The 16,686-nt window shown below is 53.1% G+C and overlaps 2 protein-coding genes across 5 annotated transcripts in view; one reads left to right on the top strand and one right to left on the bottom strand.

The window, feature by feature from the left end:
* The window catches only part of DPCD (deleted in primary ciliary dyskinesia homolog (mouse)), a 21,298-nt gene extending 18,165 nt beyond the window's left edge, over positions 1 to 3,133 (bottom strand). The window contains exon 1 of the mRNA XM_066355974.1: positions 3,018 to 3,133. Coding sequence (XP_066212071.1) covers positions 3,018 to 3,081 — 64 coding nt within the window. The 5' untranslated portion in view covers positions 3,082 to 3,133. The remainder of the gene's footprint in view (positions 1 to 3,017) is intronic.
* POLL (DNA polymerase lambda) lies at positions 3,115 to 12,463 on the top strand. Of its 4 annotated transcripts, none has more exons than XM_066355942.1 (9): positions 3,115 to 3,225; positions 5,160 to 5,324; positions 6,048 to 6,342; positions 6,528 to 6,690; positions 7,058 to 7,375; positions 8,165 to 8,338; positions 8,883 to 9,011; positions 10,971 to 11,139; positions 11,567 to 12,463. In XM_066355942.1, exons 1-9 carry the CDS (start codon positions 3,117 to 3,119, stop codon positions 11,929 to 11,931), a joined length of 1,887 nt encoding a protein of 628 aa, XP_066212039.1. In that variant the 5' UTR covers positions 3,115 to 3,116; the 3' UTR covers positions 11,932 to 12,463. The 4 variants fall into 4 exon arrangements, with proteins under 4 accessions (XP_066212039.1, XP_066212041.1, XP_066212043.1 ...); XM_066355946.1 differs by having other exon boundaries at positions 3,169 to 3,225; positions 5,184 to 5,324; XM_066355945.1 differs by lacking the exon at positions 3,115 to 3,225 and adding an exon at positions 3,538 to 3,555.
* The last annotated feature ends 4,223 nt before the right edge of the window (positions 12,464 to 16,686 follow it).

The following is a 16,686-nucleotide window of genomic DNA, read 5'->3' on the forward strand; positions in this document are numbered from 1 at the left end:
TTAGTAAGATAATTTGATAAAAAACATATGTGAGCCTGGGGTCCTGGCTGGTTGGCTCAGTGGTAGAGCGTCGGCCTGGCATGCAGAAGTCCCGGGTTCGATTCCCGGCCAGGGCACACAGGAGAGGCGCCCATCTGCTTCTCCACCCCTCCCCCTCTCCTTCCTCTCTGTCTCTCTCTTTCCCTCCTGCAGCCGAGGCTCCATTGGAGCAAAGATGGCCCGGGCGCTGGGGATGGCTCTGTGGCCTCTGCCTCAGGCGCTAGAGTGGCTCTGGTCGCAACATAGCGACGCCCAGGATGGGCAGAGCATCGCCCCCTGGTGGGCAGAGCGTCGTCCCTGGTGGGCGTGCCGGGTGGATCCCGGTCGGGCGGATCCCGGTCGGGCGCATGCGGGAGTCTGTCTGACTGTCTCTCCCCGTTTCCAGCTTCAGAAAAATACAAATAAATAAATAAATAAATAAATAAAAATTAAAATAAAATAAAAAAATATGTGAGCCTGACCAGGCTGTGGCGCAGTGGATAGTGTCGGACTGGGATGCGGAGGACCCAAGTTCAAGACCCCGAGGTTGCCAGCTTGAGGGCAGGCTCATCTGGTTTGAGCAAAAACTCACCAGCTTGGGGCCTGACCAGGCGGTGGCGCAGTGGATGGAGCATCAGACTGGGATGCCAAGGACCCAGGTTCGAGACCCCGAGGTCGCCAGCTTGAGCATGGGCTCATCTGGTTTGAGCTAAAAGCTCACTAGCTTGGACCTAGGGTCACTGGCTCGAGCAAGGGGTTACTCGGTCTGCTGAGGGCCCGCGGTCGGGGCGCGTGTGGGAGGGCAGTCAATGAACAACTAAGGTGTTACAATGCGCAGTGAAAAACTAATGATTGATGCTTCTCATCTCTCTCCATTCCTGTCTGTCTGTCCCTGTCTGTCCCTCTCTCTGTCTCTGTAAAAAGAAAATAAAATTAAAAAACCATATGTGAGTGTATATGCATAGAAAAAATACAGAAGTTTAGTATGAAATGTAAATTATGATTATCTCTAGATGATAGGATTATGGGTAATGTATTTTTCATGTTTCCACATGAACATAAATTATTTCTGACAAAAAATATAGTGTAGCCTGACCAGGCAGTGGTGCAGTGGATAGAGCATTGGACTGGGATGCGGAGGACCCGAGGACCCAGGTTCGAGACCCTGAGGTCGCCAGCTTGAGCGTGGACTCATCTGGCTTGAGCAAAAAGCTCACCACCTTGGACCCCAGGTCACGGGCTCGAGCAAGGGGTTACTCAGTCTGCTGAAAGCCCATGGTCAAGGCACATGTGAGAAAGCAATCAATGAACAACTAAGGTGTCGCAACGAAAAACTAATGATTGATGCTTCTCATCTCTCTCCGTTCCTGTCTGTCTGTCCCTATCTATCCCTCTCTCTCTCTCTCAGTTCCTGTAAAAAAAAAAAAAAAAATATATATATATATATATATATATATATATATATATATGTATGGTGTATTGGGTTCTCATTACCAACACCACTGATTCTTGGTGGGAAGGAGGTAACATCCCCCACCAACCACACACACACCAAGAGGGTAAATCCACAGGAGAGATTTGACAAGGCATAGCCATATATTTAATATTGATTTGTTTGTTGTTGTTCTCTTTTTCTATCTGCTCTAGTACATAGCGTGGCACATAAAACCTCCCTAAATGCCATTTATGTATGAGCAAGTGAGCAGCTGATTTGAATTTTCATGCTTCCCTGATTGGCCTTTACCTGCAGATGTGAGGTCCCTAGATGGTATTCTAAAAACTACAGGAATTCACACCTAATTCATTCTGGCCGACAAGTGGTCAGAGACCTTGAAGTCCAGGGAAGGGGGGGCAAGACCAGCCATTTCTAGGGTGAAAGTCAGGATCCCATAGCCCTGTGCCCATCTCTTCCAGGCACAGCCCAAGGCCCTTGCTGTCTCTCACCTAAAGACACAGGGAATATTCTCTTACAATGTTACAGCTGGAAAGGCCCTTAGAGATTACAGGGAGCCCATCCAGCTCATTTTACAGACGAGGAAAGTGAGGTCCAAACAAGAACAGGGGTCGACTGGAGAACCCGGTGAACTAATGGCAGATTCATAACTAGAAGTCAGGTCTCCAGCCTTTCCATGACACCAGGCTGCCTTTGCCAATGGAACCCCAATACTGCGGTTCATGGGATCCCAGGTTAAGATGCTGTTGGGGGGGCCCTGGCCGGTTGGCTCAGTGGTAGAGCGTCGGCCTGGCGTGCAGAAGTCCCGGGTTCGATTCCCGGCCAGGGCACACAGGAGAGGAGCCCATCTGCTTCTCCACCCCTCCCCCTCTCCTTCCTCTCTGTCTCTCTCTTCCCCTCCCGCAGCCGAGGCTCCATTAGAGCAAAGATTGCCCCGGCGCTGGGGATGGCTCCTTGGCCTCTGCCCCAGGCGCTAGAGTGGCTCTGGTCGCGGCAGAGCGACGCCCCGGAGGGGCAGAGCATCGCCCCCTGGTGGGCAGAGCGTCGCCCCTGGTGGGCGTGCCGGGTGGATCCAGGTCGGGCGCATGCGGGAGTCTGTCTGACTGTCTCTCCCCGTTTCCAGCTTCAGAAAAGTACAAAAAAAAAAAAAAAAATGCTGTTGGGGGATCTTGGGCTGGTCTAAAAAATTCGTAGATCACTTTCCTCTTCTATAAAATGGGGTGGAAAACTAACAGCCTTTTGGGACAACAGTGAGGAGGAATAACAATGTAAAAGGAATTACGTGTTATTTATTAGTAACAGAACTCTGAGAGGCGCAAGGTGGTATACAGGAAACTAGGGGGTGTCCAGAGATGAGTGTTTCAGTTACGTCATCTCTCTGGGTCTCAGTTTCCTCATCTGCAAATGCAGGACCTGGCTTGGGTGGCGGCCGCGACCCTTCCAGCTCTGACGTCCCAGGCTCTGAGGCCCTTCCCGGGGCCAAAAGCGCGGAGGGCAGAACCCCGGAGGATAAGAACGAGGGAACTCGTGGGGGGCCTAGAATTACCGTCTTGCAGCAGTGCTGTCTTCTCGGCCGCCCGCATACTCTCCAACCAGCCTGTCATCGCCATCTTCCCTCCGCCCAGCTGCGCGCCTAGCCGCTACCATGGCGACCGTTCCGCCTATGGCCGCTTCCGGCCGACCCGGAAATTGTTCTGGTCATTTTCCTTCTTCTTCCCCCGCCCCCACTACAACCTCTCTCATTGGCTGCCCTGGTAAGTAGTAGTTTGCTCTTGCCCATCCCTCAGGAGACTTGCTGGTCCTGAAGTTGACCCTACCCCCGACCGAATCCTGGGATTGGGAGGGAGCCCTCAGGGCAGGGTCCGAATACGCCATCCCTCCATGGTGCGCAGCTGGGAGTCGCGAGCACGCTCCAGCTGCGCACCGCGGCGGGTGCCCCCCACCTGCCGGAGGCTTCCCCACCCCAGCTGTGAGGCCGAGACTCCCCGAATCTCGGAAGGCGCCACACACCTGTGGCCATGCCCCATCTTCCCGCAGCTGCGGGGTTGAGCACCCCCAGGCCGAGAGGCCTGTGACCGGCGCAGGTGCAGGATATTTCCTCTGCCTTCCTAACTTCGCACCCCCACACCCGCACCCTCAGGTTTTCTCTGCTGGGGGTAGAGAAAGATTATGTGGAGTTTGTGCAGATCACCCAGTCTCCCCATCTCTTGGGAGCCCGAGTCCTTTCTAAAGAGGTAGCTCCGTCTCCTACCTTGGTTCCATTTCCTTTTGGTTACCCTTAGGGATGCAGCAGGGCAGATACTGCACTAAATCTTTTTTTTTTTTTCTGAAGCTGGAAACAGGGAGAGACAGTCAGACAGACTCCCGCATGCGCCCGACCTGGATCCACCCGGCACGCCCACCAGGGGCGATGCTCTGCCCCTCCGGGGCGTTGCTCTGTTGCGACCAGAGCTACTCTAGCCCCTGGGGCAGAGGCCAAGGAGCCATCCCCAGCGCCCGGGCCATCTTTGCTCCAATGGAGCCTCGCTGCGGGAGGGGAAGAGAGAGACAGAGAGGAAGGAGAGGGGGAGGGGTGGAGAAGCAGATGGGCGCCTCTCCTGTGTGCCCTGGCCGGGAATCGAACCCGGGACTTCTGCACGCCAGGCCGACGCTCTACCACTGAGCCAACCGGCCAGGGCCTGCACTAAATCTTTAGAGCAACTTCTCTGAGGAATGATACTGTTTCGTACCCCTGAGAAGTTCCCCCAATAGTTTCATTCTTCTCCAATTTTTCCCAGTACTTTGACTCTGAAAGGCTGGTGGTGAGTGTAGAGCAGGGGTTGGGAACCTTTTTGGCTGAGAGAGCCATGAATGCTACATATTTTAAAATGTAATTCTGTGAGAGCTATACAACGATCCGTGTACCTTACGCATTATCCAATAAAAATTTGGTGTTGTCCCAGAGGACAGTTGTGATTGGCTCCAGCCACTTGCAACCATGAACATGGGCGGTAGGAAATGAATGGATTGTAATACATGAGAATGTTTTATTATTATTTTTTTGTATTTCTTTTTTTTTTTTTTTGTATTTTTCTGAAGCTGGAAACGGGGAGAGATAGTCAGACAGACTCCCGCATGCGCCCGACCGGGATCTACCCGGCACGCCCACCAGGGGCGATGCTCTGCCCACCAGGGGGCGTCGCTCTGCCGAGACCAGAGCCACTCTAGTGCCTGGGGCAGAGGCCAAGGAGCCATCCCCAGCACTCGGGCCATCTTTGCTCCAATGGAGCCTAGGCTGCGGAAGGGGAAGAGAGAGACAGAGAGGAAGTGGGGGGTGGAGAAGCAAATGGGCGCTTCTCCTATGTGCCCTGGCCGGGAATCGAACCCGGGTCCCCCGCATGCCAGGCCGACGCTCTACCGCTGAGCCAACCGGCCAGGGCCCATGAGAATGTTTTATATTTTTAATGTTATTATTTTTTTTATTAAAGATTTGTCTGTGAGCCAGATGCAGCCATCAAAAGAGCCACATCTGGCTCACAAGCCATAGGTTCCCGACCCCTGCTGTAGAGCTAGGCTAAACCATTAAAGTTCAAATGCATTTGGGGAGATCCTGGGGAACTGAGCTACTGTCCCCAAGGCTTGGTCAGTAGAGATCCCACCTCCAAAGACAAAGGTTGGGGAACCTCAATTCTGGGTTGCCACATTACAGCTGCCCTGATCAACCCTCAAACAGAAAGGCCAGGATCTGGCCGGACCTCAATGGACCCCAGGGGTATCTTGAAGGCATTTCCCAAGCGGAAGAAAACTCATTCCAATTCAACATCAAATGCACTTGTAAAGATTCCCAAGAGGGAAGATGGAGAAGGAGCAAGAGGTGAGTGGACCGGTCTGAGAACTGTCATGTGCTTGAACTCTTAGACTTTCTATATTGTTAATGGCCAGAATCAGATATTAGAGCAGACTCTGCCTGTCCAGGGTCTGCAGGTTGGTTTATATCTGCCTTGCTCTAGGCCTGATACTATGTCTCTGACAGACCACGTGCTATGTTGTCTTCTACACCTCCCTGAGACCTCTATCAATCAGAAAATACTCCCTCTATGGAGATGGCCAGCAGAATCCTTTGCTTTTCAGAAGGTTGTTTGCATTGTAGGGGCCCCAGAAATCCATCTAAGTTCCCCAGAATTATATTTTGCAGCCAAATTGACAAATAGATGGCAAAAGTTTTCAGAAGATGGGAAAGGAGGACCTATTAGACTCTGAGGCCTATAATGGCAAGACATGTGCCATGTACCTGATATATAGCAGGTGTCTGTTAATGCTTGTTGAGAGAATAAATGAACAAAGTGACTTATAGGGTGTCTACTATGTGCCAGTCACTGTTCTAGTTTACACAAGGGAACAGGACTTAAAAATCCTCCCCCTTTCATCAAATGATGGCCCATAAGGAAATTAACTGTGTGTGCTTGTGGTGGAACCCCCAGAAAGCAGGCTGTCTAGATGGAAGGAAATGATTATTTTTGGGTAGGAGACTATAATGGGGTCATTCGGATCATGTCTGAAATTTATGACAATAGGTATCTGGCTATCTCCTTTATAGAGTGGCTGAGCTCCCTGAGGGCCCATGTTATGCCCACTGGCATCGGGCGAGCCCGGGCAGAACTCTTTGAGAAGCAGATTGTCCAACACGGCGGCCAGATATACCCTGCCCAGGCCCCAGGGATCACTCACATTGTGGTGGATGATGGCATGGACTGTGAGCGAGCCTTCCGCCTCCTTCGACTTCCCCGGCTGCCCCCAGGCGCTCAGCTGGTAAAGTCAGCCTGGCTGAGCTTGTGCCTGCAGGAAGGAAGGCTGGTGGACACTGCAGGATTCAGCATCTTCATCCCCAACAGGTGGGCTGGTCCCAGTCTTTCCTGAAATGTTTTCTGGCAGCATTTTGAGCTCTCTCCTTGGGTTATTAAAAATATCTCTGACTGCCTAATTGAACACATTAGAAAACCAAGGTTTCTAAGTAGAGAAGGATTGGAAGTAGAGATAGGGTGAGACCTTCGGTGTCCTGCTTGCACCATCCCTGCAGATACCTGGACCAACCACAGCCTAGCAAGGAAGACCAAACCTCTTCTACTCCTTCTGGAGCCTGGGAGGCTCTGTGCAGGACAACTCGTTCTCCTCCGCCTACTCCCACTAGACCTGTGTCTCCTCCCCAGAGGACAGAAGAAGCTCTAACCTCCCAAGCCCAGGTAAGGAGCCTTTCAGCCCTCACAGCTCCCTTTCCCTGGGAACTAGATCACAGAAACAGGGAGGGCCTTGTGGTTGTTCAGAAAGTCTAGGGTTCATGAGAGAAGAGGGCTCTCTTTATTGTTAAGCCATTCAGCTTTTCCCAGAACTCATCACTCCCATATTCGCCCAGATCATACTTACCATATGCCACTGGATCTTAGGGCTGGGCCTGAGGAAGTCAAACGAATCACAGTCCCACGCTTAAGGAGACCTGAGTCTGCTGAAGACTCAGCTTAATTCTTGGGTCTAACTAGGAGACTGAATCCCCACCTTAGAGGAACATTAATGGGGAGCACGAATTGATTGTATCTTCTTCCTTACCTCAAGCATGGCTCTGATGATGAAACCAGTGATGGGGAAGAGACCCAGGTTAGCACAGCTGATTTGGAAGCCCTGATCAGTGGCCACTACCCCACTCTCCCTGAGGGAGCTGGTGAGCCTAGCCCAGCCCCTGAGGGCCTGGATAAGTGGGTCTGTGCACAGCCTTCGACCCAGAAAGCAACCAACCACAACGCCCACATCACAGAAAAGCTGGAAGTGCTGGCCAAGGCCTACAGTGTTCAGGGAGACAAGTGGAGGGCCCTGGGCTATGCCAAGGCTATCAATGCCCTCAAGAGCTTCCACAAGCCTGTCGCCTCCTACCAGGTACTTGGGGGCGGTACCAGGGCATGGTACACACAGGGGTGGGATGTGGTCTTCTCTTTACTGGCTAGAGGTTGGTGGAGGTACCGGTCACGAGAGAGAAGCAGGTGGAGTGGTTAAGATTTTATGATGTCTGGGACTTGCACAAAAGAAAAAAGGTGGAAAGATTGATGAAAGCAGATTGGCAAATCTTGATAATTATAGACATTGGGTAATGGTTACTTGCAAGTTTGTTACATTATTTTCTCTACTTTGAAATTTTTTCCATAATGAAGTGTTTAAAATGCTTAGACTCTTGAAGCTCACAGACTGAAGTTTGAATTCTGGCTTTTATCATTCAGTAATTGTATGACTGTAGGCAGTTACTTAAACTTTTTGAATGTCATTTTCTTCACCAGTAAAAAGGGACTAAGAATAGTAACAAATTCAGTGTTCCATGAGGATGACATGAGTTACTCTCTGTAGTGCGTGAGCTAACACAGTAAAGGCCTCAGTAAATGTTGGCTCCCACTGTTGTGATGATGGTAGTGACTGGTATTACCATCATTGCCTTTTCTATACTTCCTGTGCTGCTCTCTGTCCCTCTGGGAACCAAAGGACAAGTTACCCAGCCATTCCATCTGAACTTCTCATCTTCAGTTGTGCCCAAACTTGATACAGCCATCAGTTGCCAACTGGCCAGGCGGGCTTTTACTCAGACATCTGCTAAAGGAGTCCACTTCCCCACCCTCTGGCTCTCCCCTTCCTATCTAGTCACTCTCTTTTGCTTCCTCTGCCAACCCTCTGCTCCAGGAGGCCTGCAGGATCCCCGGGATTGGGAAGCGGATGGCCGAGAAGATCGTCGAGATCCTGGAGAGCGGACATCTGCGGAAGCTGGACCACATCAGCGACAGCGTGCCTGTCTTGGAGCTCTTCTCTAATATCTGGGGAGCTGGAACCAAGACTGCCCAGATGTGGTACCATCAGGTCACACCTTGTCCCAGCCCCTTCTCAGTTTTGCTGTGTCTCAAAGCTCCTGACCTGCAGTTCTCTTACCCTGTGCTCTGATGGGCATGAACCCAGACTGTCGGGAGACCATTTTTCAAAGGGTCCAGGGCTCATGTAGACCCCTCTTCTAGCTCCCAGAACCACCCCGTTGCTTGGTATACTTGAGGCATTAATTTATGGAGATAAGAAGTATGTTCCTCTGTCTCCCAGACCAGCAAGGGCCTTCCTGAAGAGACCGGGCCTCAGGGCTGAACATCCAGAGCAGTGGTTCCCACATCTGCCTGCCCAGACTCCCCCCGTGAACCAGTATTTCAGGGTTGTGGCAGGACTGGGCCGGGACTTGTCTTCCGTGCTGCCGGCCTTCCCCAGTTCTACTGATGTCAGACCCGTCCGCTCCTGGGATGGTTCTGCCTCAGTCGTCCTTGGAGCCTAAGGGTGATGGAAGCCTTGTGTGTATGCTCATCCACTGCCTCTTCATGGGTCCTGGATCCTTATAGCACCCCCACCGGCTTCTTTTCTTCAGGGTTTCCGGAGCTTAGAAGACATCCACAGCCAGGCCTCCCTGACTTCCCAGCAGGCCATTGGCCTGAAGCATTACAAGGATTTTCTGGAACGCATGCCCAGAGAGGAGGCTGCAGAGATTGAGCAGACAGTAAGCAGGCGTCTCAGCGGTGAGGAGAGCCAGGCCCCACTATAAGGCCAGGGCCTGGCTCAAAGCCAAGAACCCCTGATCCCTCTGATGGGGAGCCCAGCAGGCGAAGGAAGCTGTGGGCCATCGGAGGATAAGACTGAAGGGAAAAGAGCAGTTGAGACTAAAGCTATGGGCCCAGAGGAGGGGTGGGTGACTGGTAGGGAAGGGCTGCAAAACCAGTGCCTTGGATTAGGGTTCTCGGTGGTTGGGCAGAGCAAGCGTTGGCTTAGATGCTAGAATGGTGTTGGGACGGGGTTCATGTTAGGGTTAGATTAGAGATGGGTTATAGTCAGAACTACTTAAGGATATCAGTTTGAATGGAGCTAGGTTAGGGTGCGTCAGGGCAGAGGTTCTTAACATTTTTTGATTCACAAACTTCTTTGAGAACCTAGTGAAAACTATGGATTCTTTTTCTCCGAAAGTTGTACAGATATACCAGGTTTTGTGTCTCTTTTCAGACATAGGGACTTTCTGAAGCCCAGTGCCAGTAGGATTAGGTTTGGGGTTAGAAGAAAGCTAGACTATTAAGAGGTGAGTTAATTTTAGGCCTAAACTAGGAGAAGGGTTTTCTTAGTGTTGGGTCCTTTTAGTTAAGATTTTTGGTTGTCCTAGAAATAAGGTTTGGCCAAGGTTAGGATTTGATTTAGAGTTGGGTTAGGCGTCAAGCTCATATAAAACCTAGATGAGAGAGAGAGACTAGGGTACATTTAGGTTAGATGTATCATTTGTTCAGTTGGCATTAGGACTAGAGGCTTGTTGCTCACTTTGGTCTAAGGTTCTGGTAGGGTAAGACTCCATGGAAACTCTGTGGACGGCTTAGTTGAAATCAGCCTCCAGTTCTTCTCCGGGCCACGGGAATCTGAGGCTGGTGCAGGGTGGCTGAACAGGCCCTTTTGTTCACCCATCACCAGGCCTTGGTGTTAGTGATGACACTGTCACTCAGCCACGGTGTCCAGGCAAGGAGAATGCCCCCGGGCCCCCCTGCCCATCTGGCCTGCTCCCCCCATTGAAGGACTCCAACCGTAGGAGTTATTGATGGGATTACTCACCCTGGGCCTCCTCCCATCTTCTTGGGAGACTGAAGAAGGGAGTGAGGGGATTAGCAGAACCGCCTGTCAGGAGAATTGAGGTGTCATGGTTGAGTGTATTCAGGGTCCCAGAAATCTCAGTGTCCTGGGGTAGAGGTGGACATCCATCTGCATATGAAAGGCCTCCATGTCTCTGGGACAGGGGTTGATGGGCTTATCCCTCTCAATGAGGGATGACCCTTCAGTTGACAGTCTCTGTCACAGCTCCTTCCTCACCCAGCCCCATCCCTCCAAGTAAGGATGTGGACATTGGCTCAGACTGGCTCCCTCCACTCCCCTTCCCTCCTCCACTCCCCTCTCCTCACAGGTGTACTTCTGTTTCTGGGCTCCGTTTTCCCCCAGGCATGGCCCCGGGGCACCCTGCTAGCCCCCTGCTCAGGCCTCAAGCTCCAACTCACACACTCTGCCCATAGCACCAAATCCATAGACACCTGGGGCTGCTGAGGCCTGGCCCACAGCTTTCCGGAGCCAGCCCTTTGTGCCAAGTGGAGTGTCACAGACCTGGCACATGGGGCAGGGGCTAAGAGAAGGTGTGTCCTCTGCTCTGAAAGAGCCCGAGAGGGATAGTGCTTTCCCTCCAAATCAGAGCAGACATCTTAGGTTTCTTCTTGAGCTGCCTTCCATGGTGTGAGCAGGTCTTCCTCTCTCTCCTGTCCTCGTGGAGCTAGAGAACTGCGGGGCCGTTCCCTCAGGCTTTCATCACGCACGCAGGGACTGGCTTGGGGATGAACCGGAAGTGGGCTCCTGGGTCAGGGCCCTTGGACTGACAGGAGAGGAACTCTTTGAAGAGCTTAAGGTGCACAGCCCCTCACCCCTTGCTGCTCTCTCTCAGGTCCGGGAATCAGCTCAGGCCCTCCAACCTGGGCTGCTGTGTGTGGCATGTGGTTCCTACCGACGGGGAAAGGCAACCTGCGGTGATGTGGACGTGCTGCTCACTCACCCAGATGGCCGATCTCACCAGGGCATCTTCAGTCGCCTCCTTGACAGCCTTCGACAGCAAGGTATAAAGTCCATCTATGGGTCAGCAGGCTGGCAGGGGGCAGGGCAGGGCGAGGTGGCCCCGGGAGGGAAAGCCTCAAAGTTGCAATCTCTAGGCAGGAGGCAGGGGAATTTGCTATATGAGAAGGCTACCTTGTAGCAGGGCCATTACAGGGAAGAGATGGGGCAGCCCCACACCACCAGTGCTCAGTGCCACCTGCAGGTGGAATGTCTCATCTGATCATTCTGTGACACTGTGGGGGATGGGAGGAATTTCTATGCACATTTTACAGGTAGAGAGACAGGGTCAGAGACGAGGACAAGGTCAGCCAGCGAGTAAATGGGTGACCTGGGACTAAAGGACCCAGGTTGATGGAGAGAGAGCTGAGGTGATGGGGTAGCCCAGGGCTGGCCCCTGGCCCTCCCAGCAGCCCTCCTGTGTTGGACCAGGGTTCCTGACTGATGACTTGGTGAGCCACGAGGAGAACGGCCAGCAGCAGAAGTACCTGGGTGTCTGCCAGCTCCCAGGGTTGGGGCGACGGCACCGGCGACTGGACATCATCGTTGTGCCCTACAGCGAGTTTGCCTGCGCCCTGCTCTACTTCACCGGCTCTGCCCACTTCAACCGCTCCATGCGGGCCCTGGCAAAGACCAAGGGCATGAGCTTGTCGGAGCATGCGCTCAGCGCAGCTGTGGTGCGGAACACCCGAGGTCTCAAGGTGGGGTCTGGCCGAGTGCTTCCCACCCCCACTGAGAAGGATGTCTTCAAGCTCCTGGGCCTCCCCTACCGAGAACCAGCTGAGCGGGACTGGTGACCCAGGGCTGGGGCAGAGGGGACACCCAGCGGGATCAGCTGCCCCACCTGGCCATCCAGTACTCCCCTCTAGCCTCGGCTAACCCTCACCACTGCAATCACTACCTTCCTGGGCCTGAGGGCAGGGCCAGCCTGGCCCCAGGGTCTGCCCAGCCCTCCCCTGACAGGGGCGAGCTGCTCTCCCTTCTACTCTACAACTCTGGTAGACTTTTGCACACGGCCCCTTGTCCCATTTTAAGCAGGACCAGGTGGCTGGTTTGAAGCCAGTTTCCTGTGAAGGCCCAGGCAGCCCCCTTCCCTACCCTGAGGAGGGTCTAGCTGCTGGGGTGGGGTGGGGGCTGCAGGGGGAGAGGGAAGCAGCTGTGGCCCAGCATTACCCAAGACCCTTTGGAGCAGAAGAATGAGCCACTCCATGGCCTCCCTCCACCCACCCTGCTTCCTGTGCAGCTGGAGGTGTTGGGAGGGGGTGCCCAGCCTCTGTGAGGACAGAGTTTGAAGGCCCAGGAGCCCAGTAAAGTGCACTTGACATTGAACCTGACTGGTGTCTGTGAGCTGCTGTGGCCTCTGCCTGCCTTCTATCCAGGTGGGGATGGAGATGGGAGCCCAGAAAGCAAGTTAACTGTTCTCCAAATAGGCCAGGCCTGAGTCAGCTCCCAAACTCAGAAGGGGACTGGTGGACGTTAAAAGGGAGAATTCATGGAGTCAGGCATTTAGGAGTTCCTGTATACCCATCAGCATCTCCTGTGGGCCCTGCCCTAGAACAAGCTATCTGGGAACATGAACAAAGATTTGCAGAGACTCATTAGGAACAACTAAATGGTGACCTGTGTGCCAGTGACAGGGCTGAGGCAGTCAAGGAAGACTGCCTGGAGGAGCGGAGGGGCAGGTGGGCAGGGAAATAGCCTATTTGAGAAGGGTAAGCAGGCTCTGGGAATAACTAAGGAACCCACTTTAGAGGGCTGCTGTATGCTGGGAGTTGGGAGAACGCCAGGCTGGTGGGGACTGAAAGTCAAGCTGGGACTTAGTTTGAGAGCAGTTAGGAACAAGTCCAGCTAGTGGCATCAAGATTGTGTCAGAGGTTGGACCTTGCAGGATGGAAAATTCGGTGAGGGGAGTGAAGGAATACGGAAGAAGGTTTAGGCATCCTGAGTATGAAGAATAATGGGCACACAGGGCGAAGCTGGTTGTGTTGGAGCAGCAGGAGCCCCGAGAGGCCTTGTGACATGAAGGATTTTGAGGCGGAGCTCAGGGGAGCTCGGGACACAGAGACGGCCTCCAACCTGAGCGCACTGGCCGTGAGCTGACACGGGAACTGGTTGCCGAGTCCTTTGTCTCAGTAACTTGCAGCGTCCCAGCTCGGGACTTGTTGGCCTGGTTTCAGTCAGGGGGTCCCATCAGCCTGAGGGTGGGCCCCCCAACTCTAGTTCAGAAGCTGAAGTCTGAGCCATGGGGCCTTGGGTCATGCAGGGAAGGGAACAAGAGCCCATGGGGTCTAAGGGTCCCGTTCACAGCCCAGTACCAACCAGAGACGGCTCCCTCAAAGCCTGAGAACGTCTGGAGGGGTGTCCTCCCAGGGCCTGGAGTGGACAGGAGGAGCTGGGAAACCCCTGGACCCCCCAGGTGTTAGCGCTGCTTTTGTCCCCTCCCCAGTTCTGCTAGTTCTACTCTGGACTGAGCCCTCTGGGCCTGCCCTCATCCCCCGCAAGGTCGGAGTTGGCAGAAGCCCAGAGCCTGGGTGTTGGAGTCCAAATGTGGCCATTGCTCCTGTCCTTTTGCTTCCCACTTCAGTGCCCCTGTCTTCCCAGCAGCCCTTCCAGGCCCAGTGCCCCGGCCTGTGGAAAGGGATACTGAACTCCCAGCACTGGTGCGGGCTGGCACTCTGTCCAGCAACTGAACAACCCAAATCACCACCCAGACACCACCTGGTCCTCAGGAAGAGAAGATAGGCACCATAAGCTTGCTTCCTGCCTCTAGCCTAGCCATTGTCACTCTGTCCCTGGGCCAGAGCTGTCCCTTGTCATGTGGTCACATGTATGATAGAATAGTGGTTCCCCAAAGATGTCTATGTCCTAACCCCTGGAACCTGTGACTATGTTACTTGACTGGTGAAAGGGAACTTGCAGATGTGCTTAAGGTTGATTTTGAAGTGAGATTATTCTGGGTTATCCAGTGGGCCCAATCGAATTATGAACCCTTACAAGTGAAGAACATTTCCCAGCGACAATCAGAGAGCGATGTGGCGGGGGGCGGGGAGAAAGGTCAGAGATATGATGTGTCTGGCTTTGATAACAGAGAAAGGGGCTACCAGCTAAGGAATGTGGGTGGCCTCTTGAAGCTGGAGGAGGCAAGGAAACAGCTTCTACTCTAGAGCCTTCAGAACGGAATGCAGCTCGGTCAACACCTTCATTTTATTCCAGTGAGACCAGCGTCAAGCTTCAAAACAATAGAACTGAAAAAAAAAAAAACAACAACCAAAAACAAAAAAACAATAGAACTGCAGGAATAACTTCGTGTTGTTTTAAGCCACTAAATGTGTGGCAGTTTGTTACTGCAATAATAGAGGAGCAATAAAAAGACAGGTGTCTTGGTCTCTCCTGGACGAAGTGAGCAGGCCCTGCTGTGAGGTAAGAGGCCCCAGAAGTGCAGTGGAGTGTGGGGAAGGGGAGGGGCCTCATATGCCCGGAATGGGGGGCGAGGTCAGGCACTAGGCAAAGCCCTGGGCCCCAGTGCTCTTGGCCTAGCTGCCATTTGCTCAGTCTGAGCCTCCCTTAATGTCTGTCAGTTTCCCTCTCTCACTTTGTGCCCAAGATAAAACCCTCTCTGGGCTGCTCTGCCCCTGCTCTGCCCAACTGGGAGCCTCATATTCCCCAAGGCCTGGGGTGATGACATTGACCTTGGCCCAGGATGTTCACTGAACGGGGAGCAAGCTAAGCCTGGGTTCTGACTACTCAAGCAAGAGCAGCTGTAGGGACAGGGCCATGGGCCTCCCAGGCCTGAAGTGGACATAGCAAGGTGGACAAGTCCAACCATGTCCTGCCCCTAGCATCTAAGGGCTGGGAATGAAAACCCCAGGCCCTTTGTCCTGCTTCTCTAGGAGAGTTACAGAATTCCTGTCCCTTTAAATGGAATGGGATGCTTCTTGCCAGGACTAGGGACTACAACTTGGAGAAGACATTGGCCTTACTCTCTTCACCCCCCAACAGGAGAGAACCTTTCTGGGCCCTCCCTACCATCTCAGAGGGCAGCTTTACATGGAAACTACAGCTGTTGGGATACTGACTGTACCCAGACTCTACAGACACCCAGCAGCAGCCCCAGGCGTAGGGTGGGCTCAGCCCCAAGATCTTTTTTTTAATTTTTTTTATTTTTTTTATTTTTCTGAAGCTGGAAACGGGGAGAGACAGTCAGACAGACTCCCGCATGCACCCGACCGGGATCCACCCGGCACGCCCACCAGGGGGCGACGCTCTGCCCACCAGGGGGCGATGCTCTGCCCCTCCGGGGCGTGGCTCTGTCACTACCAGAGCCACTCTAGCGCCTGGGGCAGAGGCCAAGGAGCCATCCCCAGCGCCTGGGCCATCTTTGCTCCAATGGAGCCTCGGCTGCGGGAGGGGAAGAGAGAGACAGAGAGGAAGGAGAGGGGGAGGGGTGGAGAAGCAGATGGGCGCTTCTCCTGTGTGCCCTGGCCGGGAATTGAACCCGGGACTTCTGCACACCAGGCCGACGCTCCACCACTGAGCCAACCGGCCAGGGCTAGCCTAAGATCTTTTTATGTCCACTCTGCCCATTCCTCAAGGCACCTGACAGAACCCCTGAGCTGTCGTGTTTCTGAGCTCTGGAACAAGGGGAGCCTCAGGCTGAAGCCCCAAAGCTGGCCTGAGACTGGGCCGGGCCTCACCCTCATCATTTGAACTGGGGGCTCTGCAAGCCATGGTCCCCCACACTGGAGGTCAGTGTAGGCCAGAAAAGACCTAGAGGGAACATTCCTGGAAAAGGCTGGAAGATGAGGAGGGGACCCAAGGGTTAAGGGACTGTGGGGAGGGCTGAGGATGCCACTGGAGGACAGGAGAGTTGGCCATCCATACCTGCCGGTTTTGTGTCTGCAGATTTAACTAACTGCAGGTGGAAAATATTATTTTTAAGTTACATTGTTGCTGATGTATACTAAGTAGTTAGACCTAGGATGGTTGGTCTTACTGAACATATACAGACTTTTTTCTTGTCATTGTTCCTTAAACAAAATAGAGTATAACAGCCTGACCTGTGGTGGTGCAGTGGGTAAAGTGTCGACCTGGAAATGCTGAGGTCGCTGGTTCGAAACCCTGGGCTTGCCTGGTCAAGGCACATATGGGAGTTGATGCTTCCAGCTCCTTCCCCCTTCTCTCTCTCTCTCTCTCTCTCTCTCTCTCTCTCCTCTCTAAAATGAATAAAAAATTTAAAAAAATTATTTAAAAAAAATAGAGTATAACAATTATTTACGAAGAATTTCATTATATTACATATTGTAAATAATCTAGAGATGATAAAAAGTGGACTGGAGGATGTGTGTTATTATATGCAAATACTACACCATTTAATAAGGGGCTTGAACATCCGCAGATCTGAGTATCCATGGGGGTCCTGGAACCAGTGCCCCATGGATACTGAGGGACCGCTGTGCAGGCACCCGGTGAGGGGCTACTGTTTGCTGCTTGGGTCCCAGGCTCTGTGTGCGAGCTGCGTGTTCACGGTTGTGAATCTGCCTTCATGTGTGGCT

Source organism: Saccopteryx leptura, chromosome 13, assembly GCF_036850995.1.
Source record: "Saccopteryx leptura isolate mSacLep1 chromosome 13, mSacLep1_pri_phased_curated, whole genome shotgun sequence".
NCBI lineage: Eukaryota > Metazoa > Chordata > Mammalia > Chiroptera > Emballonuridae > Saccopteryx > Saccopteryx leptura.

Bases quoted from the DNA above. Each gene is read 5' to 3' on its own strand.
- POLL (XM_066355942.1), top strand. From the start codon at position 3,117: ATGGCGACCGTTCCGCCTATGGCCGCTTCCGGCCGACCCGGAAATTGT. The intron at 6,343-6,527 runs GTGGGCTGGTCC...CCATCCCTGCAG, and splicing joins AGCATCTTCATCCCCAACAG to ATACCTGGACCAACCACAGC. The intron at 11,140-11,566 runs GTATAAAGTCCA...GTGTTGGACCAG, and splicing joins TGACAGCCTTCGACAGCAAG to GGTTCCTGACTGATGACTTG.